The 24,149-nt window shown below is 53.9% G+C and overlaps 9 protein-coding genes across 9 annotated transcripts; 6 read left to right on the top strand and 3 right to left on the bottom strand.

Annotated features, from left to right (window-relative positions):
• Positions 1–824: 824 nt before the first annotated feature.
• Positions 825–3,995, top strand: J4E83_003421 (uncharacterized protein; the record flags this gene model as incomplete). Its single annotated transcript, XM_049330358.1, has 5 exons — positions 825–1,083; positions 1,183–1,954; positions 2,006–2,617; positions 2,665–3,046; positions 3,099–3,995. The coding sequence occupies 5 exons, from the start codon at positions 825–827 to the stop codon at positions 3,993–3,995; spliced, it is 2,922 nt and encodes a 973-aa protein (XP_049190854.1).
• Positions 3,996–5,273: 1,278 nt separating this feature from the next.
• On the top strand, positions 5,274–7,130 carry J4E83_003420 (uncharacterized protein; the record flags this gene model as incomplete). The annotated part of the gene is made up of 3 exons (XM_049330357.1): positions 5,274–5,402; positions 5,456–5,590; positions 5,640–7,130. 3 exons carry the CDS (start codon positions 5,274–5,276, stop codon positions 7,128–7,130), a joined length of 1,755 nt encoding a protein of 584 aa, XP_049190853.1.
• Positions 7,131–7,473: 343 nt separating this feature from the next.
• Positions 7,474–8,617, bottom strand: PGN1 (glycoside hydrolase 28 protein; the record flags this gene model as incomplete). The annotated part of the gene is made up of 2 exons (XM_049330356.1): positions 7,474–8,187; positions 8,234–8,617. The coding sequence occupies 2 exons, from the start codon at positions 8,615–8,617 to the stop codon at positions 7,474–7,476; spliced, it is 1,098 nt and encodes a 365-aa protein (XP_049190852.1).
• A 1,111-nt stretch (positions 8,618–9,728) lies between these two features.
• J4E83_003418 (uncharacterized protein) lies at positions 9,729–11,548 on the bottom strand (the record flags this gene model as incomplete). The annotated part of the gene is made up of 2 exons (XM_049330355.1): positions 9,729–11,471; positions 11,537–11,548. The coding sequence occupies 2 exons, from the start codon at positions 11,546–11,548 to the stop codon at positions 9,729–9,731; spliced, it is 1,755 nt and encodes a 584-aa protein (XP_049190851.1).
• Positions 11,549–13,784: 2,236 nt separating this feature from the next.
• On the top strand, positions 13,785–15,217 carry J4E83_003417 (uncharacterized protein; the record flags this gene model as incomplete). Its single annotated transcript, XM_049330354.1, has 2 exons — positions 13,785–14,375; positions 14,429–15,217. 2 exons carry the CDS (start codon positions 13,785–13,787, stop codon positions 15,215–15,217), a joined length of 1,380 nt encoding a protein of 459 aa, XP_049190850.1.
• A 607-nt stretch (positions 15,218–15,824) lies between these two features.
• Positions 15,825–16,578, top strand: J4E83_003416 (uncharacterized protein; the record flags this gene model as incomplete). The annotated part of the gene is made up of 2 exons (XM_049330353.1): positions 15,825–15,939; positions 15,989–16,578. 2 exons carry the CDS (start codon positions 15,825–15,827, stop codon positions 16,576–16,578), a joined length of 705 nt encoding a protein of 234 aa, XP_049190849.1.
• Positions 16,579–17,481: 903 nt separating this feature from the next.
• Positions 17,482–19,529, top strand: J4E83_003415 (uncharacterized protein; the record flags this gene model as incomplete). The annotated part of the gene is made up of 4 exons (XM_049330352.1): positions 17,482–17,673; positions 17,747–18,722; positions 18,783–19,087; positions 19,146–19,529. 4 exons carry the CDS (start codon positions 17,482–17,484, stop codon positions 19,527–19,529), a joined length of 1,857 nt encoding a protein of 618 aa, XP_049190848.1.
• Positions 19,530–20,777: 1,248 nt separating this feature from the next.
• Positions 20,778–22,521, top strand: J4E83_003414 (uncharacterized protein; the record flags this gene model as incomplete). Its single annotated transcript, XM_049330351.1, has 3 exons — positions 20,778–20,955; positions 21,003–21,179; positions 21,230–22,521. The coding sequence occupies 3 exons, from the start codon at positions 20,778–20,780 to the stop codon at positions 22,519–22,521; spliced, it is 1,647 nt and encodes a 548-aa protein (XP_049190847.1).
• A 117-nt stretch (positions 22,522–22,638) lies between these two features.
• J4E83_003413 (uncharacterized protein) lies at positions 22,639–23,874 on the bottom strand (the record flags this gene model as incomplete). Its single annotated transcript, XM_049330350.1, has 2 exons — positions 22,639–23,492; positions 23,541–23,874. 2 exons carry the CDS (start codon positions 23,872–23,874, stop codon positions 22,639–22,641), a joined length of 1,188 nt encoding a protein of 395 aa, XP_049190846.1.
• Positions 23,875–24,149: the final 275 nt, after the last annotated feature.

The raw sequence follows: 24,149 nt of genomic DNA, 5'->3' as shown, positions 1-24,149 counted from the left end.
CGGAAGCTCGCCCTGGATGAGAGACCGAAGAGCCCACATCTGGGGTGAATATTTGTCTTCGCTTGGGCGTATGACAGATGGCTGGCAGGAGAATACGGTGCCACTCGACACCTCAGCCGTAAGCGAGTCTATCGGTGGCTGATCTTTGCTCGAAGTAGTGGCTTTAGAGCGCACGAGGAATATCGGGGAACGACTGAACTGCAACGGAATGGCGGATCAGACCACTAATGCGGCTTGAGTTGCTCCAAAAAGCCATGGAGAAGGCTCGGCTTCGCTTGGACGCAGGGCTCCACGACTTGTTGGGTGGCGTCGCAGCAGGACCCCTCACCTCTGTCTCAACCCATGGGCGTCCCCAGGACACATGCCAGCAGCGGTATGACGCCACAGGGCACAGGTGAGCATGGCTGTGCTTGACGACTTGGCAAGGTGCAAGAGTGGTGTATCAGTGAGGAGGTTTATCGGAAAGTGGGGCCCGCAGGAGCGGTGTGTATACTGTGCAGAGGCAGCGGGCAGTTGGCAGCGTGCGATGCGGCCGTGGGCAATTCCAGAAAGCGTCGAGGGAGCTCGCCGAGATGAATGCACCAGTTCCAGGCTTGGCTGCCAGGTGAGGAGAGAAAAGCGGACGACTCGGCGGAGAGCAACGATTCGATTCCGGCGTCCAAAGGGCGGGACGGTGCCATGCGCTGGCGCTAACCCAACTCTAATCCCTGACCCACAAGCTTCTCCGCCGTCTTCACACACCCCTGCCGCGCGCATCCACCACTTTGCTCTTAGGCGCAGCGTTCCCCCCAGCCACAGCTGGCTACACTCTCCTCCCGACACCCATGACTTCTCCGGCCCTCACGACAACTGAGAGCCTTCCAGCAGACGCGGGCCGCTCGGGCCCCTTCGACAACCCGCAGGAAGACGCCTCTGAGTTTGGCGAGGAAAACTCAGAAACCAATGACGTCGGCGACGATCACGCACCGAAACAGCAACCCCAGAAGCGACGACGAGTGACGCGTGCCTGCGACGAATGCCGGCGCAAGAAGATCAAGTGCGACGGCAAGCAGCCGTGCACCCATTGCACTGTCTACAGCTATGGTATGTCCTGTGTGTACACTGAATTGTGTGGGAGAATGCAAGCTAACAGCCTACAGAATGGTAAATAATGTCCCCTGACGGACTCGCTACTGCACACAGAACTGACCCTCTCTAGCACTTATGACCAGCCCTCAAACCGCCGCCGCAATGCGACGCCCCAGTACATTGAGGCTCTCGAAAGCCAGCTTAAGCGCGCAAAGGCGCTACTGCACGTAGTGCTGCCAACCGTGGATTTGAATGACCCCGCCATAGACGCCCACCTCCAGAATGGTCTGTTACCACAGCTGCCCCAAGCAGCTGCGCGGCCTCCCGTGATGCCTGTAGACCCCCGGATCGCGCAACACCAGGCATCGGCCCACAACGAAGACCAGCCTGATTCGCACCTGGAAGCCATGGTGAAAGCGACGGGCCAGCTTGATCTCGACGAAGAGGGCAAATGGGACTACCAGGGCCACTCTTCAGGGCTCAGCTTTATGAGGGGCCTGCGGCAGTTCGATGACATGTTCCAAATCCCTTCGGACGAGTCGCCGTCCCTCCGTCACCAATCCATGTCCTACGAACCGCCGTCTCCTTCCCTTTCAATCGCTGGATCCACTACAGCTCCGTCAAACGTGCCCCTGCCCAGCCAGGAAAATGCACGCATTCTCTGTGACAGTGCCATTATCCAGTATAGCGCCATGCTGCGGGTCGTCCACCTCCCCACTTTCTACAAGCAAATGAGCCGTCTCTACGAAGTCGCCCCCGAGAATTACAGTAGTGCCGAGACTAGCTTTCTACCTCTATTCTACGCCGTTTTGGCTCTAGGCAAACTCTATTCCGAAAACGATACCGGGGTCGATGTAGCAAGCTACGACATCCTGACTGATGAGGGGTATGCAGCAAAGCCCTCCTTGCGGACTTCGTCCATGCTAATACGATCCAGACTCAAGTACTTCAAAGCTTCGCGTCAGCTTTTAGACATCACCGACTGCAGAGATCTGACTTCACTTCAAGCCATCATTTTCATGATTCAATTCTTGCAATCGTCAGCCAAGCTTAGCACCTGCTATGCCTACATCGGGGTTGCTCTGCGCTCAGCACTGCGCATGGGCTTGCACCGTTCATTCAACGTCAAGTTCAATCCCATCGAGGCAGAAACACGCAAACGCATATTTTGGGTGATTCGAAGGATGGACACATACGTTGGAGCCATGCTCGGTTTACCGCGATTTCTGGACGATGAGGACATTGATCAGGAGTGGCCGGTTGAGGTCGATGACGAGTATATTACGGAGACGGAGATTCTGCCCATGCCCAATGGAAGCATTTCTGTCATGGCGGCCTTCAATGCCCACACGCGTCTCGTCCAAATCTTGAACAAGATCTGCAAGTACGTGTACCCTATTAAGGGCACACAATCAGGCGCCAAGAACTCTGTGACCTATTCTGTCGGCTACTCCAAGATTCGCGAAATCGAGCAGGATTTAGCAAGATGGCTGGACGAGCTGCCTGTTGCGCTCAGGCCGGGCGGCGACGCCCCTCCAATTATCAGGAGGTAAGCTGGATATCTAACATCATTCTTGCAGCTGCTGACATACGCAGGGTGCAACAACTTCTCCGTATGGCGTTCGGACATGCCCAGCTTTTACTCTATCGGCCATTCCTACACTACGTTTCGCAATCCTACAACGTGAACACCGTGGACCAGAGGGCCTTTGCGTGCGCTTCTGCCTGCGTCAACGTCTCGCGCAACATTATTCACATTTCCACGGAGATGCGAAATCGCGGCCAATTGGCTGGTGCATACTGGTTTTCCATGTATACGACCTTCTTCGCTATTGTATCAATCTTGTATTTCGTCTTGGAGAACCCACAAAGTCCCACCAGCTTTGAATTGCTACGGGATGCAGTGGAAGGAAAGGACGTATTGGCGTACTTCGCGAAGAGGAGTCTCGCTGCTGATAGGTGCAGCACAGCACTAAAGGTAAGCACAGCACTAGCTTCCTCTGATTGACAACACTAACAATGTTTCTTAGGGCATGTTTGAACGTCTCCCGGAATCAATCAGACATGGTGGAGAGATCATTGCATCGCGGAAGCGCCGACAAGGAAGCTCGCCGCACTCTCTTGGCACCCGCCCTACCTTCTTTGGTCAAAGCGAATCTGCCGCGCCCCGCCGTGCGAGCACCTATCCCGATAGTATTCCTAATGTCAAGACTGCTGGTCAAGCCCAGTCATTCGAGTCTGGCGGCCCTGACTTCGGTAGCATTGGCTTGGGTTCTTCCTATCCCGCACACTCGGTCTCCAACCCCAATCTATTCGATGGTGTGCCAGGCCTTACACCCACATCATCCAACGATAGCCTACCGAGCTTTGGCTTGGCTCCTATTCATGACTCGCAGCAGACATCATCTGCCTTTGGTCCAACAAGTCTAGGCAACCCTTTGGCAGACCCGTCAGGTCTTAATGTCCCGATCGCAGACATCTCAACAATGATGTTTCCGTCTGCCGACCCGCTCGCCTACCCCAACCAGCCCATGACTGCTTTCGAAAACAAACATCCACAAACTTTCGACCGCAGTACTGGCACCCCGGTGAGCGGACATCCTCCTCAGCTCTCGACCAGTATGGAGATGAAAGGACACCCGGCCATGTTTGCTCCCACGAGCACGCCCAATTCGCAAGCTCGACCCATGGACAGTGAGGCACAGATCTTTACTTCCATGCCCATGTATTTCATGCAGGGTAACCAGCAATACCGCGGATATCCACCTCAGCAGGGTATGCCGATGCAAACATCCAGCAACATGCCTTTTGATGAGTTGATGCATCAAGAAGACTGGTCGCAATCTTTCATGGACCCTGCGATGAACATAAATGATGGGAGGTCATCGCTGAACAATGCCCAATTTGGCCAAAATGGATGGCGTTAGTTCGTCGACCCACACAACGCAGACCACTGGACGGGGCTATCAACGCTTTAACGTTTGTTTTCTACTTTGTTGTAAAGCATGTTGAGTCCAGTCTATCGATGTGCATCAGCTTCGACTATGAGCGGTGCCCTCGCCTGCGCCCTCCTTCCCACACAACGATTACGGCCGATCTTTCCTTAGTACACTGAGCGTTTTATTCCGGCGTTTGCGAGTCTACCAAAAGCATTATACCCCATTGTCAACCGGCTGGCACCGATGAGCTAAGCGTTTTCCAACGGTATGCGTAGGGTGAGGACAGAGCCTCACTGACGTAGTTGTGACTTTTCAGTCCACTACGATCGCGACCTGTCCAATGCATTTCAGCATTGATTTTTTTTTTTGGCTTTTAAGACTTCGATTTGGATTTGGCGTTCGAGAAGCTAGACTTTTTGAGCGTGACGGACCTCGCGGCTGCGAGTGCATATTGAGCATCCCACGAAGATACTCATGAAGGTTGGAAGAAGTGCGTTGAAGGACCACACTCGTTTTGTCCGAGCCAGTAACGGGTAACGCCGTAGATTAGTAAATTGACTGAAGGCGATACTTAGGTATCGCGCATAGCTTACAAAGACTAAAGTACAACGCACATTGCTGAAAATGCTCTGGCATGAACACCAGAAGCTGGCTGAAATCCATGTTGACCTAGCTTAGTGAACGGTAAGCCCACGTTAGAGTTAGGCCAGCTATAGACGCACGAGAATTGAAAGAGAAGCCATGGTCTTAAAACGAAGCCTCAGTGGAGCCTAGCACAGACACCCAGCCACCACGGTAGGCCGGCGGAGCGGGGTAAATCCCATGCAGACTTCCAAGGCCGTGCCTAGACCTCCACCTTCGGCGCCGAAGCCGCCAAGTGCAGCTCAACGTGGGCCAAGCGCTAGCACCCACCATTGAGAAAACGGCAAGTAGTGTGGGTTAGTGTTTACCGACAATTGGGGTCTTGGTTACCAAGCGGTTTCCAAGCGGTCTTCTGTGTCCCAAGAGATGGTATCTAGCGACCTTCTTAACCAGGTCATCGGGGCTGACCGACTAGATCTTTTGTACCTTAGCGAGCAGTTGGCTAAGAGATTAACAGGTTTTGGAGGATATCGTAGTGAGTATGGTCGCAGAACCAAGGAGGATATCGGCTCGTGGTTTACCGGAAGGAACATGGGAAAGTGTATATCTAGGCGCGGTGACGCTGAATATGTGAGGTACCAGGAACATCTCGCACCATTGGGCTGACGGAGAATCACTATCGTCATGGTTCACGTATCTTCGTTGTCGGTTCTTGGCTCTGCCTTGGTTGGGCTGAGTAATGCGGCCGCCTTGGGTACTGCGGAGGAGTATGCTGATGGTACCGTGCATGCAAGGATCATGGGGATGAAGATCGTAAGGCTTCCTTGTCGATGCACACTGATACATGCTCATACTGACCCCAACAGGCGCAATGGGATGCTGAGATTGCCTCGGGAGAGATGGATAGCACCCGCTACCCTGAACTAGGTCACACACCATGTGAGAACGGCTTCGCTGCTGCAATCCCTGGTGACTTCAACAATACGTTTAGGTGCCACAACGTCAGTTGACTCTACGTCCAAACGCTTATCAGCTTGCTAATGTGCGTAGATCGACCTCTACCATTTCCTCCCACATTCCCTCCTTGGCAGCTCTGATGGACAAGGCTCCTCTTCTTGGGGCTGGACATCAGAGGATGGACGCGAGTTTGTAGCAATCGGCCAGTTCGACGGTACCGCCTTTGCAGAGATCAGCAGCGAAGGAAAGCTGATCTATCTGGGCCGTCTGCCTCCTTTCGACCCTGTCGGATCCCGCTGGCGCGAGATTCGCGTGATGAGGGACTATGCCGTCATTGGTAGTGAGGCCATCAACCACGGTGTTCAGATCTTCGACATGAAGAAGTTATTGGACCTCGACGGCAGCGAGCCGATAAACTTTACCCAAGACGATCTGACTGGCCACTGGGGTCTGACTGATGACTGGAATGCTCTTCCGGTTGGCCGAACCCACAACATCGTTGTCAACGAAGAACTCAACTACGCCGTGGCAGTTGGATCAGTTGGTGGCAACGAGACTATCCGTGTCCGTGGCGATTTACCATGCCGCGGAGGCCTCATCTTCATCGACATGAGCGACCCTGAAAACCCGACGAGTCCAGGCTGTGCTTCTGCTGATGGCTATGTCCACGATGCCGAATGCATCGTCTACCGCGGACCAGACACTAAGTACTACGGCCGCGACATCTGCTACGGTTACAACGAAGACACGCTGACCATCTACGACGTGACTGACAAAGCCGGCAACACTACCAACATCATCTCTCGCACCACATACCCTGGAGCAGAGTACGTGCATCAGGGCGTCGTCAACAACGCAACCTGGCAGGAATACATCTTCCTCGACGATGAATTCGACGAGCGCGACGCCAAAGTCGGTCCCATGACACAGGGTCTGCCTACCACCCACATCTTCGACATTCGCGACCTGGAGAACCCCTTCTACTCTGGCAACTATGAAGGAAAGCGCCGCAGTATCGACCACAACCAATACGTCGTTGGCGACTACCTCTACCAATCGAACTACGGAAACGGTCTCAACGTCCTGGACATCCACACCATCACGCAAGATCCCAGCGGCGACGGTATCTGCGAAGCCGGATTCTTCGACATCTACCCCGAAGACGACGAGAACGAAGGTGGTGGTACAGTAGCTTTCCTCGGCTCCTGGTCCAGCTACGCGAACTTCAAGAGCGGATTCATCTTCGTGCACACTATCGAGCGTGGTAGTTTCGTCGTCAAGATGTCGAGCAAGGAGTGTGCAAAGCCAGCCGTTTGCGAAGTAGACTCCTGTCTTACGTCGATGCGCACAGCAAACGTGGAGGGTAGACTTCAGGCTTCGCAAGAGTTCTGCGGTAACTTCACTCAGAGGCTGATTGACGATGTGCGTGCCGTGCCGGAGTTTGCGCAGGAGGCTTGTGCGGGTGAGCAAGTGGTTGCGCAGGTTAGCAGTGCGTGTGCTTGCTTGCCTACGCTTGCTGTGCCTGAGTTGCCAAGGACGACAACTAGGGGGCCGGTGCCTACGGTGCTGCCGCCGAGGGTCTAGACAGGATAGGGATGATAATGGCCTAATGTATGATGACAAAGACGGGCTGAGATAGAGTTCCACCTGAGAACGGATAATATGAGAGTCGCTTTTCAAACATACGTTGAGATGTACTGGCCGCGCATGAATGCATTGGTGATTTAGTGTCAGTCACAGTTGTAATTTAAGATGCAGATTGCTACAGCAATGGATTGATATGTGTATCGCTCAGCAGCGTAGCTGCTGCGATGACTAAATATTTACTGAAAGAGGAAGATGTACAAGAGAAAATAGAAAAGGCCACAGGCCGCTGAAAAGCTACTTCACGGTGCTCCGAGGTATAGCACTCGTCTCATTCTGGAACTTAGCAAGAAGCGCCGGTAGGGATGTTGAGGCAGCTAGTGCTCTTCTTTCCGCCAGTGACGCTGTTACCGGTCCAGGTCCAGTTGGAGCAGCTGCCCTTGCCGCAAAGGATGTAGACATCAGTACCCTTGGCAGCAACGGTACCCTTGACATTCTGGATGGTAAGACCAGTGATCGGGACACCGGTGGTAGGCTTGCCAGTGGGAGAGCCGTTCTGGTAGTCTTGCTGGATAACGATACCGTACTTCGCAATGTTCTTGAGGGTAATGTTCTTATATGTGACACCAGAGACAGCACCGGTCGCACCAGACACGGTCTTGATACGGACACCGTTGTCAGAGTTGCTGATGGTGGAGTCGGAGATGACGACGTTCTTGACGGTGTTGTCGCTGCGGCCACCTACAGAGCCGATGGAGATACCGTGTCCGCCAGAGCAGGTACCGCCGGTGAAGTGGATGTCCGTACCAGAGTTGACAGCCAGGCAGTCGTCCTGGTTCTTGATGTTCGCGTTGGTGATGTACACACCGGTGGAGCTGCCAACGTCGAAAGCATCGGTGTTGTGCCCGCCGTTGGTGATGTCACCAGCAGTGTTGTCGATAGTGATCTTGTCGAGGGTGAGATCCTGCGCGCCGTTGATGGAGAATCCCTGTACAGGGGTGTTCTTGACGTTGAGTCCAGTGATGGAAGACGAGATCATGGAATGGGCGTAGAAGAACTTGCGAAGTCAGTTGTAGCTCAGCAAAAGATCAGTATTAACATACCTTGGGCTTCGTCTTGCCGCCGTTGCTTCCCTTGCCATCCCACCACTTAGCACCATTTGCGTCAATGACATGGCCAGCGGCGCCAATGACTTTGATGTTGGTTCCCGAGACAGAGATGAGAGGGCCCTCCCACTCCTTGTAGCCGAAGGTGGTGGTGCCCTGGAAGGTGACGGTGGTGCCTGACTTGAGCTTTGTCAAGTCAAGGGTCGTTCCTGCTGGAACAGTCATACCCTGTATGACAATGGCAGAGCAAGACGCCTTGTTCTTGATGGCTGTAGCAGCATCGGAGAAGGTGCAGCTTGCACGAGTGTCAAGACTGGAAGGAGCAGCCGAGACGAGCGCACCAGCGCCGAGAAGGAGAGAGGTAAGTGTGAAAGCAACCATGATGAATGTAGCTTGGAAATGGGGATGATTGAAGTGAATGTGAGGCTGTTGTGTAGAAAATGAATGAATGAGTGAGTTGTTGGGTGCTGTAGAGACGTACCACCATGCCTTTTATACCAGGGCTTCATCGACAGTGGTACGTATTGATAGGTGGAGACATCGGAGGATTCACACGAGTCGTCGACAAGCTCAAATTCCTTGAGCTTGTCATTGCTGGGCAAGGCTTGTCATCGCAGAAGGTCTAGGGTCTGCGAGAAATGAGGGCACAAAGCGGATGGCACCTGCGCCGGTGTTCTCGCAGCATGTAACAGGTGGATCTTCGGTTGGGGCTACTCCGCTTTGTATAAATGAAACGAGATCTGGATGTGACCGAATCGCAGATGGTGGTGGGCGATCTCTGTGACAATTCTCCGTCAAATCGATTGCCAGCCTCGTAGCGCTGAGCAGAATCTCACTGCGACGAAGCATACAGCTTACCCAGAGTTGAATACTCTACAGCACGCGGGCAATCTGGACTACTATCAGGTGTTCGTGTCTTGCCGTGTTAGATCAATGGTGAAACGAAACAACTGGTCCAGACGCGTGGCGCCGCTGTCGCGTGGCGCAAAAGGTCAGACGCCATTGCGGATACAGAAAGCACGTTCACGCCGCCGGCCGCCGATTGATGGAATGTCACCAGCCACACCGTGAGACCTTCGTAGGATTGGAGCGATGCGCAGGATTGACGGAGAATTGTTTGAGTGAAAGGACAGCTGCATGACTTCCGGAGGGGTTTCTAGAAACGAATCCGGATTAGCGCCCGACTAGCGTCCCGTCACCGAAAGTGACGGCAGCGATATCCCGCACCTGCATGAACCCTTTTCCATCTCATCGCCATCTCTCCAGACGCGCACTGAGAGACTGTTGCATCAGTTGTATTGCATCTGCATCAACATAGTCGTGAACTCGCAGAACATGCATTGCAGCACGACTCCGGCTCCCAGGCACACGGTCCGCGAACCAGTCGGACACGGGAAGTAATTAGGTATAGGCTCAAATCTCGGATCTACCCCTAGATTTTTCACCGCCACGCCGCTCTGGACACTATGAGTAATCATAGTCGCAGCTATGCTCACGATTTTCGGACGAAGAAACCACCTTGTGGCAAGCCCTCTACTAAAAGACTCCAGGCTACCCAATTGCGCAACAGCATAGTCGCTATCCGGCGCACCGCTCGTCCCATACCTTGCGCACCTGCTATGGCCGTCTTCTCATCAATGATCATGAACGGTCCTGGTTCTGGTTTCACCAGGTAGCGTACTAACCAGTCGGCGCACCAAAAGAGACACAAACAGCGCGTCCGAAAGACCTGCAGATCCATCTCTTCGATCCATGGTTCCGGCACAATCTGCACTTCCTTGAGCCCATCGATAGCGTTACCGAAAGCACAAGCTAAGGCAGCCATCGACGGAAGCGAGCGTGCGTCGTCTGTGAAACCGGTGCCGATGAGTTCCAGATAGTGCCGCTCCAGCATCTTCGCATAATTGCGCAAATTCGCGGTCGAAATCAGATCTCTGGTTGCATACGCAGAATCTACGAGAGCTGTTGCGTAGTGTGCAACGCGACTCGACACCAGGTCTTCGCTTAGGTCTCGAATGGATTTCCGTGCCCACTCCATATTCTCTTCCATAGGGGACTGTGGAAAAAGGCTGGCCCCAACAGGCAGATGAACGTCGCGGCGTGCTTTCAGAACGACCTTATCTAGGAAACTGGCTGCTGTGGGATAGCTGCCTTCTAGATATACGTCGCCCGCCAGTCTCTTAATGTCAATTGGCAAATGAGCCAAGTTGTCTTTTTTGTATGCGTCAAATCGCTTGTCTTGCAGATGCTGCCGGTCTGTGGGAAGAGCTGGCGCTGGCGGTACGTCGAACATATCAAGTTTGGTGAAGATGGCGTTGATTGAGACACTGTCGAAAAGAATATCGTGAAAGTGGTTGGCATAATTTTCGATGGGAAAATTGGTCACCAATTCTGTTAGTGATGGCTTCCCGCGAGACTTGTCGCCTCTTGCTGCATTCAGAAGGCGGACGTCTTTGTCCGAGATGGTATTCAGATGGACATCCAAGCTCTTGCTCTCACGTATCGCGTCTGGATCATCGCAGACGTAATACAACGCTGCGTGTCCGCAGTCGTAGAGTATAGTAACTGGTGAGCTGGCTTCAGCCCGCTTTTGGACTGTCAGCGCTTCCAGCGGTCGGGGCGTGGCATCGCCTGTCAGGAACACACTGTGTTTCCCCGAAGGACCGGTCGCTTTATCATCGCGCATTTCCCATACTACCGTTATTCGAATATCATCGAAGAAGTTACCTACATCGCCCTCAGAATAGAAGCTTGGTGCATCGCGCGCAGTGTCGATTGGGGGCCTCCATTCATGTTGGTGTCCAGTAAAGGCTGCGTTGATGGGACCGCCTAGTTTGAAGGCAAGGAGCGCGACCAAGAGAGGGTGTAACGCGTCTTCCCCGGCAGGCATTGAGGTAGAAAGCTCAAGCGGACTAGATTGTGGCTCGGGCGACGAATCCCCACTCACAGCAACTTGCTCCTCGATCGGCAAAGCTACAATCTCCTCGTCTTCTTCGACACCAAAGGTGAATGCGACAGCCTTGGACCTATCCAGTGTCTGCGCCAGAGTCCTGAACTTCTCGACTAGCTTGAAAGCAACATCGCGCTGAGCAAAGCTTTCTGTCTGCGCACACGCTGCAACGAGCGCATTCAGCAAATTGCGCCGATATTCAGTTTTCCTCGCACACGCTCGGGCATCTTGAGGTCTCTCTTGCAGTACTTCGGTATGTTGGCGGCATGCAACTCTATCTGTCACCTAAAGATGGATGTACGAAGTCAGTGTTCATCTCACATGCAGTTCGTACATCGGAAATTACTCACGAGCCGACCCATGAGTTTGGTAGGTACCTGGAGAGCGACATTGAAGCATTGCGGTCGGTTCATGTCGAGCTCTGGATCCACTAGTAGGATGGAGTATATTGTGAAAGTACCCAGCGAAAGACCTGTTGAATTACTGGCGGTTGTCGCGGTTGTCGCGGTTGTCGCAGTGATATCGAAATAAGCTCGTCGGAAGAGTGCGATTGCCGTGAAACCGCAATGTGAGTGTAGCGCCAAGCTACAGATACAGGTAGTTCTCAGGGTACAGGTAATGTTTCCTTGTCCAGCTCTTTCACCTGTTAGCCTCACTTACTGGAAGCCAACAAGCGGTTTGAGACTGTCAAGCACATCGCCAATGTCTCACCCCACGATCAAACGCCTCTCAGGTCTTGGTACCACGTGCATCCGCTACTCGCAACATCCTGTTTGCAGTCTATCAGCTTTGCGGTAAGCTTCGTCGCCTCGCGATGCGGCAGAAGTGCGCTGGTTCAGACTCTGTTCATTCTATCCTTGGTCGTCAAGGTTGCAGTAGGTGTCCTCCAGACAGGCAACATTCGGATATGAGAACTGGTTGTCATAGGAAGTCAGATGCTCACCTTCGCATTCAGTGGTATGAGAAGCTGGTTCGTCGCACCGTTTCAGGCTGAACGAGATGTTAACAAGACGACTGCGCCATCTTTTCAACGATAGCGCCACGCAGTAACTACTCGATCAGTATGACCTTGCTTGAGCAAGACGCTGAGGTAATACTAAAACAGCAGGAAAAGGTATTGAGCGTGAGCGTTTCGTCAAATTGACATTTTTGACGTCAATTTACGACACACTCGATTTCCTTCAATCGCGTATTGGCATGAGCTGAGCATAGCCAGAAATTTCGAGTATTGCGCCCGTGAGCAGTGTGAGAAGAGCTTTCGTTTACGCGTCTTGTTCGTAGGCCCGATGACAGGACGTTGTGGGTGTGTATAGAGAGAGCCAAAATGACCCGGCCGTTGTTCTGGCGTTCTCGAAATGGCATTGTCTGCTAGCACGTTGTGGCCGCTCATGCGCATTTGGAAACATCGACGCTAACGATTGGGTTTGCTGGGGCTCGAGCGCGAAGATGAGCAATCGAAGTAAGCACAAATGACTCGTGACAGATTGGGCATGCGCTCATGTCAAAGATCTAATCGCGCGATGTAGGAAATCATTGTACTGCAAAGAGAGGGGACGTAGTTGATTACATCAACATCGCGCCGTAAGTATAGTCTGAGATGCTTCATACAAGCTGACAAGACATCTTGGTAGAACTTGGACAGGAATCGGTGTGCGCGCAGCTTCGGAGGCGACGCCAGCGCCTGCACTCGCGCAGTCTATTTGAACGAACCGGGCCGTGGATCTGACAGCATTCTAGTGCCGACATTTCCTCCGCGACAGGTTGTACGAGAACGTTTCTACGTTTGACATCGTCGCGACCAAGGTGGGGTGGAACAGTCGATATTGTCAGCATCGAAATGAAGCCGGAAGATCGACCGCGAGTTGAGACCAGTGTGAATTCGCATCAAAGCCAAGCGATCGGGCTACATTACACCGCCAACAATGCGAACCCGATTGGAATACCACCAGATCTCTCAGCAAGTCAAACGTGAAGTAAGTCGATGGGTTGGCCTAACGGCGACGAGAATTGAGTTGTCAAGCTAAGCTAGAGCGACCAAGATCCCAACTTAGATTGCGCGGTCACATCTGACGTCCGTCGCCAACGTCAGCCCTATTATGTTCATGCGCTGTGACGGTAACCTCCGGTCGAAGTATCATCTTGGATCAGGGGAGCAATCGGATGAGGCGGGCGCCTTGTCAAAGATCAAGGGACACTCTAGACGAAACGAAGAAGCCCAAGAAGGCCCGACTCTGACAGACTAGCGAATAAACTCAGCGCTTGGACTGGGTTTAATTACCCACACCCCATGAACATGATCGCTTCGGTCCGTATACTCTGGAGAGCACTGCGAAACCTGGCTTGGGGAGCGTTGGCATGAACAGCGAAAGAGAGTTGTTCGCCGTTTCGAGTCCACGCCACGGCCAAATGTTAAGCTTTGGGGCTTGGACACCGACGTAGACCGACGAAAGACCACTAAGTAGGGCAGCGGCCAATATGAGAGGTATGTAAGGGCTGCATCCTCGTGAGTGTTGCAGTATCCATCACTCGCACATCCTGCAAGCTTCCCTTCAACCTCTTTTTTGACCTTTTTGGCTACTCGCCGTCCTCTCTTTCAACATGCGTTTCTCCAACGCCGCCGCTCTCTTCTCTCTGGCCTCTGTAGGCTCGGCTGCTCCAGCCGTCCATGGCCACAAGCACGCACACGCACGTGATCTCGGTTACGGTGGTGGCTACGGTGGTGGTCAGTACCAGTCTGGTATCTTCTACACCAACTGGGCCATCTACGCGCGCAAGCACATGGTCACCGACCTCCCAGCCGACAAGCTGACCAAGGTCAACTACGGTTTCGCGAATGTGAACAACCAGACCGGCGAGATCATCCTTTCCGACGAGTGGGCTGATACCCAGTTCCCCTACCCCGGAGATGTCGCCACCAACGGTACCCAGCTGCTTGGTAACTTCAACCAGCTTTACAAGCTCAAGCAGCAGAACCGCAACCTGAAGGTCATTCTCTCAGTCGGTGGCTGGAGCTTCAGGGCCAACTTCAAGCCTGCTCTTGCCACTGCTGAGGGCAGACAGAAGTTCTGCGACAGTGCCATCCAACTCATCGCCGACTTGGGCATTGATGGCCTCGACGTCGACTGGGAGTACCCAGAAGACGAGACTGACGGTGACAACTTTGTCGACACTCTCATGCGCTGCCGCCAGGTACGAACCGTGCCCTCAAGATTCGAATATTCGCAAAACTAACGCCCTAACAGACTTTCGATGCTTACTCTGCTGTGAACGCCGCCGGCTACCACTTCGACATCGGCATTTCCGCCCCAGCTGGTCCCGAACGTTTCGTCGTTATGCCCATTGCCAGGATGGACCCCTACGTTGACAACTGGAACCTGATGGCCTTCGACTACCAGGGCCCCGGTTTCTCCAACTACACTGGACACCTCAGCAACGTGTACCCCAGCTCCACCAACCCCAAGTCCACCGACGGCTGGAACAGCAAGACAAAGTCATTTGTTCCTTTCAACACCAAGCAGGCCATCGATTACTACAAGATGATCGTCGCTTCCCCCGCCAAGATCCAGCTCGGTATGCCCCTCTACGGTCGCGGATTCGCCAACGTCATCGACATGAGCAAGGACCAACGCGGTCTCGGCCAGAAGTTCAACGGATCTACTGCAGGAACCTGGGAGCCCGGTACCCTTGACTACAAGGTCCTTCCCGTCAACGGCAGCAAGGTCTACACCGACAAGGAGACTCTGGCCAGCTGGAGCTGGGACCCTGTTGCTAAGGAGCTCGTCACCTTCGACACACCCAAGGTCGCCTCCTGGAAGACTGACTACTTGATGGAGGAGGGTCTCGGTGGTGCTTGGTGGTGGGAGTCATCTGGTGACTTCCCGGCCACCAGCGACAAGAGCATCGTTGCTACCGTTGTCAAGAAGCTGGGTGGTCCCGAGAGCTTTGTCCAGAACATGAACAACCTGTACTACCCCAAGTCGAAGTACTACAACATCCGCCCATCGGCCAACTCTACCTTGAGCCTGTTCTAGATAGTTGGTTGTAAGCGTCTCTGGCGCAGTAATGCGATCAGCTAGTTGATCCCCAGTTTGGCACTTCCTTTCTTGAGAACCTTATTTTAGAAACCTTTTTACTTGCACTGTTACTGCAAGACCTTAATGCAAGATACGCACGTGATGCAAATTCACGAGAAGCTCGCTCAAAGAGTTAATAGACGTTTGACTTGACCATATTTGCCTTCCCTGCCCTTTCTTGACCTTGTAGTACTGTTGAAACATGTCCCAAATAGGAGCAGTCTCTGGGCTGGAGCACTGTCATCATCGTGTAGCCAACTTCATAGTCTGATGCACAAGTAAGTGATCTCTTCGATGCTGGAGCGCGCAGTCGAAGTTTGGTATGAAGACAGAAGGGAGTCGTGGTGATGCGTCATCCCCGCCAAACTAGCCCAGAAGGCCAGAGGCCACGCGCAAAGGCTGCGGCTGCAAACGGACCCACTTCCAGAATAAGACCGGCTTGTACAACCCCACCAACATGAATGCCATCATATCACGACATTCCAACCAGCTTAGGGGCCTCTGCAAGCCATCTGGAGCTAACAACATCCGGATCTGCTTGCGTGCGACACGATCGGTGAACAGCATGTCGCAGCCCGTGCGACCGCGGCGGTTTGCACCACTGGATCCCGCGAAAAAGAAGGAAGGGGACACTAGACCACTGCTAAAGGGCATTGTGTTTGATGTCGACGGCACGTTATGTATGTTTTCTGATATCGTGCACCTGTGTTCATGTACTGAATGACTTAGGTCTGCCTCAAAACTACATGTTCGCAGAGATGCGATCAGCCCTGGGGATCGAAAAGCCGACGGACATCCTGGACCACATCTACTCGCTACCCGAGGGCGAGCAGGAAGAAGCACAGGAGAAGATCCGGGACATTGAGCGCATCGCAATGAAGTCCCAACAGCCGCAGGCCGGGCTCGTAGAGCTCATGGAATATCTGGACTCTCGTGGCATCAAGAAGGGCATCTGCACACGCAACTTCGACGCACCCGTCACTCATCTTCTCACTACTTTTCTGCCAACATCAAAATTTAGCCCTGTCGTGACGCGAGAGTTTAGGCCACCCAAGCCCGACCCGGCAGGCATTCTGCACATTGCGAAGGACTGGATGCACGAAGACGGAGGAAAGAGTCTGATCATGGTTGGCGATTCGATTGACGACATGACGGCTGGTCATCGTGCGGGAGCTGCGACTGTGCTGCTAGTCAACGACGTCAACAAGCATCTTGCGGAGCACCAGCACACGGATCTCGTCGTTCAGCGGCTCGATGATCTCATCGCCATCCTTGAGAGTGGGTTCGAGGGACGCGTTGAATCTAGCGAAGAGAAGTAGATGCAGGAGGGCAGTAGAGGAAGCTGTCTGTAAGAGCTGATGTGCAATACGCATTAACGAAGTCCGTCATTATGCGTCTTGAGACATCGTGCCCGTACTGTTCGTTGTTTGATGGTCGCTGGAGCAACTTCGCTGCGATCGTTGGGCCAGGCTGCGTGCAGGCTGAGGTGCAGCACGGGCCGCCCTCGAGCGCCACTTGTCGTCACAGTGCCGACCCGCCGCCAATCCCATGAAGCTCTCACAAGCATTCTTGCGCTGCACACTATCCGGGACAAGAGCACTGAGACCATGCATGAGCCCACGCTTCTTTTCGCCAATGTTCAGATCCTGTAAGCATTGAGCCAGCCTGGAGATCAGCGCACTGCATGCATGAGCCGGCTATTGGTATGAGGATAAAAGGATGCATGCTGCGCAGATCTGTGCTCCTTCTAGCAGAACGGAACGGAGTTAGACAAAATTGGGCCGTTCCGCACCCGTGGACCATGGAGCCCTGCAATAAACAGCGATACCCATCCCCAAAGCTGTGAGGAGCGGTACGGCCTACTTTCTATATTCGAGACAACCGCGAGAGGCAAAGGGGAAGGTGCTTCAGAACGTTGTTACCTAAACACGGCTGGGGGTGATCAGCCATCACTCCAATCAAGAGCCGATCACGTTGATCCCGGAGGCTACCTGCATCATGTACTTGAAACATCTGGATACGATAGGTCACCCAGGTGACTACGTTGGGTGTCTAAATCTCCACGGCTTGGCAGCCCAGTATATGTCCGCTCTCGCCGTGGTTGTCATCGCAGTTTCCAACCCATCCGTTGCTTTCGTTTGCTGCCAAGCAACCAGGGTCGAGCATACATCTCCTTCTGTCCTGCCACTTCTGGTTCCACACGATCAACGTCGCCGGCTAGCATGAGGTACACCACTGCCGCCTTCACAGGCCTACTGGCCATTTCTGGTGTCAGCGCTGGATCTACCTCCCGTACTTCTCACATCGAGGGCAACGAAGTTGTCGAACGTCTGAACACTGTACCTGAGGGATGGAGCGAGATTGGTGTTCCAGCGCCCGAGCGCAAGCTCCATTTCCGCATTGCAGTACGCTCGGTAAGTCATCGCGAAGCAGATCAGGAAGGCCTCCATGGTTGAGATGTTGAAAGTCGAATACTGATCATCGCAGGCAAACCCAGACCTGTTTGAGAGGACGCTCTTGGAGGTTTCAACTCCCAGCCACCCCCGCTACGGCCAGCACCTTAAGCGAGACGAACTGAAGGATCTCATCAAGCCTAGAGCCGACTCAACTGCAAATGTGCTTAATTGGCTGGAGCAATCCGGCGTCGAGCCTCGAGACATCCAGAATGACGGCGAATGGATCAACTTCCTCGCTCCTGTGAAGCGCGCAGAACAGATGATGGGCACCACGTTCAAGACCTACCAGAGCCACGCACGCCCTGGAGTCAAGAGGACTCGTTCGTTGGGCTACTCTGTCCCCGTGGAGGTTCGCAGCCACATTGATATGATCCAACCTACTACTCGCTTCGGTCAAATGCGCGCCGAAGATAGCCAAGTCCTCACACAGGAAATTGCGCCTTTCTCCAAGCTTGCTGCTGTTAATGCCACGTGTAACACAAGGATCACGCCTGATTGCCTCGCAGACCTATACAACTTCCAAGACTATGACGTTAGCGACCAGGCCAACGTAACGATCGGAGTGAGCGGGTTCCTTGAGCAATACGCTCGTTTCAACGATCTCGACCTGTTCACACAGAGGTTTTCTCAAAGTCTCGCTGGTAAAAGCTTTGGAGTACAGTCTGTCAACGATGGACCGTTTCCCCAGAACTCATCGGCCAATAGCGTCGAGGCCAATCTCGATATCCAGTACACAGCCGGCCTGGTGAACATATCAACCACGTTTTACACTGTTCCAGGACGAGGACTGTTGGTCCCTGATCTTGATCAGCCCGATGAGGACGACAACAACAATGAGCCCTACTTGGATTTCTTCACTTACCTTGTGGGTCTGGAGGATGAAGAGCTGCCCCAAGTACTAACCACCTCGTACGGTGAGACGGAGCAAAGCGTCCCTGCCGAGTACGCCAAGAAGGTCTGTGATATGATCGGTCAGCTCGGTTCTCGTGGCGTCTCAGTCATCTTCTGTAAGTATTTTCTCACTCAAAGCTTCCATCAATGTAAACCTGAGTGCTAACAATACTCAGCCAGCGGTGATACTGGTCCAGGCTCCGCTTGTCAGACCAACGACGGCAAGAACACGACCCGTCTCCAGCCAATCTTCCCCGCCTCATGCCCCTACGTCACCTCCGTAGGTGGCACTCGCGGAGTAGAGCCTGAGCGTGCTGTTGATTTCTCTTCTGGTGGCTTCTCTGATCTGTGGCCTCGCCCAACATACCAAGAGAAGGCAGTTTCCGACTATCTTGGCAAGCTCGGATCTCAATGGGAAGGCCTTTACAACCCCAACGGCCGTGGATTCCCTGACGTCGCCGCTCAAGGACTCGGTTTCCAGGTAAGTTATACTCCCTGTACAAACTGCATGTGAGACAGATACTGACTTCCTTCTCTAGGTCGTTGATAAGGGTCGACTGTCGTCTGTTGGAGGAACTAGTGCCTCAGCGCCCGTCTTCGCATCGGTCATTGCGCTTCTCAACAACGCTCGCATTGCGGCTGGCATGCCTTCACTTGGTTTCCTGAACCCTTGGATCTACGAGCAGGGCTACAAGGGTCTAAACGACATTGTCGATGGAGGCTCTCGTGGTTGCACTGGTCGTTCCATCTACTCCGGACTTCCAACCGCACTTGTGCCTTACGCTTCCTGGAATGCGACGGAGGGATGGGATCCTGTGACTGGTTATGGTACACCCGATTTCGAGCAACTGGTTCGCCTCGTAACTGCGCCGCAATACGGTGAGCGCCGCGTTCGTCGTGGAGGCCTACGTGGAGAGGCATAGTGCAAGCAAAGACTTGTGACCTTCTTTACCTAGATAATTCTTCATCCATAGAGCAATTCCTGTCATGAAATTGACATCCTGGTGTCTACTTTGACGCGAGATTTTCCAGTCTGCTTGCTTTAACTCAGTGGAATCGATATCAAAACGCGCCCCTCAGTGACGATGGCGGCTTCTCCGGGTGCGCGACCAATCAGCCACTTGACGCGCGGAAGCCACAACCGATTGTTGCTGACATGCTGACACTCTCACAAACCTTGAACGCACCTCAAGCCATGGTCCTGCAGACATCATTTCAACAGTCGTTGCTTCAGACCCTTCAGAGGAGACGGGAAAGCCCATGTGTTTGATTGACCACATTGTTTTCGTCACAGCGACCCGCCACAGCATCAATTTTCGCGAGCTTCCCCATGCGGTTAAAGCGCACAAGACTTATCTGCGCCGAAGCATGACAAGCATCCGCCATGGTGCTTGATCCTTCGACACCTGTATGGGAGCGATTTTCTCGAAGGCCGACTTCAGCCAATCGCGCAGCTCGACCATCCTTTGCCCCAGTACCTGATGACGCGCACTGAGCCTACCGTGGCCCCGGATTGCGGCCAGAGATAAGAGTTGGTGTCGAAAAGCCCGAAGAGATAGTTCCCCGTCCACTATCAAGAAATACGAAGTGGACCTGCCAGTGCTTGAAGGCAGTGGCGGCGTCTTTGGCGGGCCTTGGAGAAGCTTTGCGCCGTTAGCTTCGGTCCACCAGTGTGGTCGTGTGTCTAGTCGCATGCATTCCCCGCCTCTATCGCGGTCGTACCTGGAAAACAGTACCAGCATCATGAGCAATCGCAGCAATGTCGACTACCATCGCGCCATGTTCAAACCTCAACTACACAACTTCGCGATCGTGCGCATACAACTATACTAGAGTATAACGGAGCTCATGCGCAGGGTCAAGCGTTTGAATGATTTCGGTGTGCTTCGGGGGTAAGCAACAATATGCGACGGAACTTCACGCCTGCCTAATCAGGTAAAGAGCTGGAGCTATGTTCGCCATGAGCTATCTGTGTTTGTGCAGGTACAGGAAGATGTAGGCCGCGTCGCGTGCGTGGTAGACCCGAAGTGACGTCGGTCTGGCGCTCCACGCTTTTACTTCAAGAAGGCTGGGCTGCCCGCTCGGTTCCCTCTTCTTCACGGCCATTGATAGTCACAGCACGAGCTTGACTAACGAACAACCCCGGCACTGCGATCGCGAAGCACGTCAAGATGCAGCTTCTTTCACTCCTCGCCGTTGGTGGCCTCACAGCAAGCGTTTCCGCACGAAGCGCTCGATCTGTCGGCAAGAAGACGGAACTTCCTCGTCCTCGTCTGACTGTCCCCGAGACCAGTCTTCGCCCTCACAAGCGTCAGACCACTCAGATCATCACCACTGAGGCGTCCAAGGGTATGGTAAACGTCTAATCCTACGCACCACTAGCTAACAGCTCGCAGCATTCGCTGTCAACGGAACTGCGGGAGCGATCCCCGACGTCGACTTCGACATTGGCGAGTCCTACGCTGGTCTTTTGCCCATCAGCGATGCCGCCAACGAGACCTCTGAACTGTACTTCTGGTTCTTCCCATCCGAGAACCCAGACGCGGATGACGAGATCACCATCTGGCTGAACGGTATGAGCAGTCACAAGTACATGATCGACAACCTTTAACATATTTTATAGGTGGCCCAGGTTGCTCTTCTCTAGAGGGATTCCTCCAAGAGAATGGTCCCATCTCCTGGCAATACGGCAGCGGCCCAGCAGCTGTATACAACCCCTGGAACTGGGCCAACCTTACCAACATGGTCTGGGTCGAACAGCCCGTAGGAACCGGATTCACCCAAGGAAACGCTACCGCTACCTCTCAGGAGGAGACCGCTGAGGAGTTCCTCGGCTTCTTCAAGAACTTTGTCGACACATTCGGTCTGCAGAACCGCAAGGTGTACATCACTGGCGAGTCGTACGCCGGACGCTACGTCCCTTATATCGCCGATGCCATGTTGAGCAAGAACGACTCCTGCTACTACGACGTCAAGGGCATCATGTTCTACGACCCCAGTGTAGCCGAGGACGTCCTGCTAGAGGACATCCCAGCTGTCCCCTTCGTCGACCAATGGGCCGGTCTCTTCAACTTCAACCAGACCTTCATGGACGACATCCACAACCGCTCCGAGGCCTGCGGCTACACCGAGTACATGGAGAAGTACCTTACTTTCCCTCCTCCCAGCAAGCTCCCGTACCCCGAGAAGGACGCCAAGACTGAAGGCTGCGGGCTGTGGGAAGACATCTACAACGCCGTCTTCTACACCAACCCTTGCTTCGACGTCTACGCCATCGCCACCACCTGCCCTCTCCTCTGGGACGTTCTCGGTTTCCCCGGTTCTTTCGACTACCTCCCTCCCAACACCGAGATCTACTTCAACCGCACCGAAGTCCAAAAGGCCATCAACGCGCCCATCCAGCCATGGGCTGAGTGCTCCAACGGCGTTCTCGACACCGACTCGTCTCCCCAGTCGTCCTGGGAAGTTATCCCCCGCGTTATCGACGCACTAGACCGCACCGTCATCGCACACGGCGAGCTCGACTACATCCTGCTCTACAATGGTACTCTCATGGCTATCCAGAACATGACTTGGGGCGGCATGCAAGGTTTCCAGAACCCACCTGTCGATGACTTCTACGTTCCTTACCACGACGACTTGAGCCTCACCAGTTTGAGCGCCAAGGGCCTCATGGGCAAGACCATCACCGAGAGGAAGCTCACATATGTTCAGCAAGCTCTGAGTGGACACATGGTACCCCAGTACCAGCCTAGCAGCGCGTACCGCCAGCTTGAGTTCTTGCTTGGACGTATTGAGAGCCTGACCAGCCGGGAGCCTTTCACCACGCTGCCCAAGATCCTGCAGAGCAACGACACCAGCATCGTTTCTCGGGATCTAGGGACCATGGGTGGAGAGTTCAAGAAGTGGTTCTAGACTATCAGTATGCCCGTTTAATGGTATAACGCAATGAATGCGACTACGTAATGTAAATCATGAAGCATGCGTGATGTCTGCGTAGATTGATTGTTCTACTGTGATATCGAAACAACACTAACCGGCAACGTTCTCAGCCACCCTCCGCCCATCTTTACCCAACACGCCTTCTTGTCTCTGCGCCCTCTCCTCCGGCACTTCAGCAAAGATCTTGGTGATGGCCTCAATCGTGGTATTCCCCCCACTGAAGACGACGCCAATGTTCCAGCCCTTATCCCCAGCCTCTCTCTCCACCATGTTCCTAAAGTCCTCGTTGTACAGGATAGTCGCCAGACCCACAACCGCGCTCGGCTCGACGAAGCACTTCATCCTCTCCAACACCAGCTTCATCGCGTCTTTGATGTTCTGCTCTGTGACGGCGTATAGACTATGCACGTATTCCTTGTTCGAAATAACACCCCATGTATGGTCACCGAGGGGCGTACGCAGACCATCCGCGATAGTCAAGGTCTTGACGCTGGTAACGCGTTCGCCCGCTTCGACGCCCCTCCTCGCATCGTCACCACCCTGGAAACTAGGTTCTGCGCCGAAGACACGTACCCCAGTGCCGTGGAGAGCGACTGCGATGCCGCTCAGCATGCCGCCGCCACCACAGGGCGCGATGACAGCGTCGAGCTTCTCGCCGCTTCCCAGAAGCTTGCTGACTTGATGCTGTATCTCCAGCGCCATGGTGCCCTGGCCGAGTATGATGTGGGGATGGTCGTAGGGAGGGATCAGGGTAGCGCCTGTGTCCTTGATTACGTCTGCGACGACGGCTTCGCGTTCGGTGCTCGTGGAGCCGGAGAAGTGGATGTTGGCGTCTTGTGACCGCGTGCCTGCTATCTTCGAGGGCGTGGATATGGAGGGCATGACGATGTGTGCGGGTATGGAGAAGGTTCTTGCGGCAAGCGCGAGGGCCTGCGCATGGTTTCCTGTTGATGTTAGTCCTGCCTGCCTGGTATGGTCATAAGTAGACGTACCGCTACTGTGTGTAACCACTCCCTTTCTTTGCACCTCTTCCAATCCATCCCGCTCGATCAATCGCGTGACGGCATGGAAAGCACCGCGTACTTTGAAGGCGCCGATGCGCTGGAAGTTTTCGCACTTGCAGAAGAGATTCACTTTGGGCTTAGCGGGCTCTTGGCCTTCCCATTGGGTTCCCTGGAGTGCCTCTGGAGCTTGAGGCTTATTGGCGAGAGTGTTCAGGGTGGTGTTGGTCAAGACGGGCGTATCGTGGATGTGCGGCTTGATGAGGGCGTGGGCGGCTTCGACCGAGGCGCGCGTCAGGGAGGCATGCAGAGCTGAGGAGGACATGGCTGCCACTGACGAGAGCGGCGATGAGCTGGATGCATCCTGATTAAAACTGTTCAGGATGTGACTCAATGGGGGACCCGGGTACGATGGTGGGGAAGATAGCGCGGAGAGGAAGGCAAGGCAGACAGCGGGGACACGCTCCGCGCGGGTCGCGCCTTCTGGCCAAACACACGACGGATACTTTTCCGACTTTCTCCTCCACTCTTCTCTAATACCTTGACGCGCCTTTCGACACAGCGACAGCCCGCCCATGTACAGTAGTTATGCGAAGATGC

Source organism: Alternaria metachromatica (assembly GCF_023757995.1).
Source record: "Alternaria metachromatica strain BMP 0045 chromosome Unknown scaffold_5, whole genome shotgun sequence".
NCBI lineage: Eukaryota > Fungi > Ascomycota > Dothideomycetes > Pleosporales > Pleosporaceae > Alternaria > Alternaria metachromatica.
The sequence above is the reverse complement of the archived record's forward strand: the minus strand, read 5'-3'. Positions and strand labels throughout refer to the sequence as shown.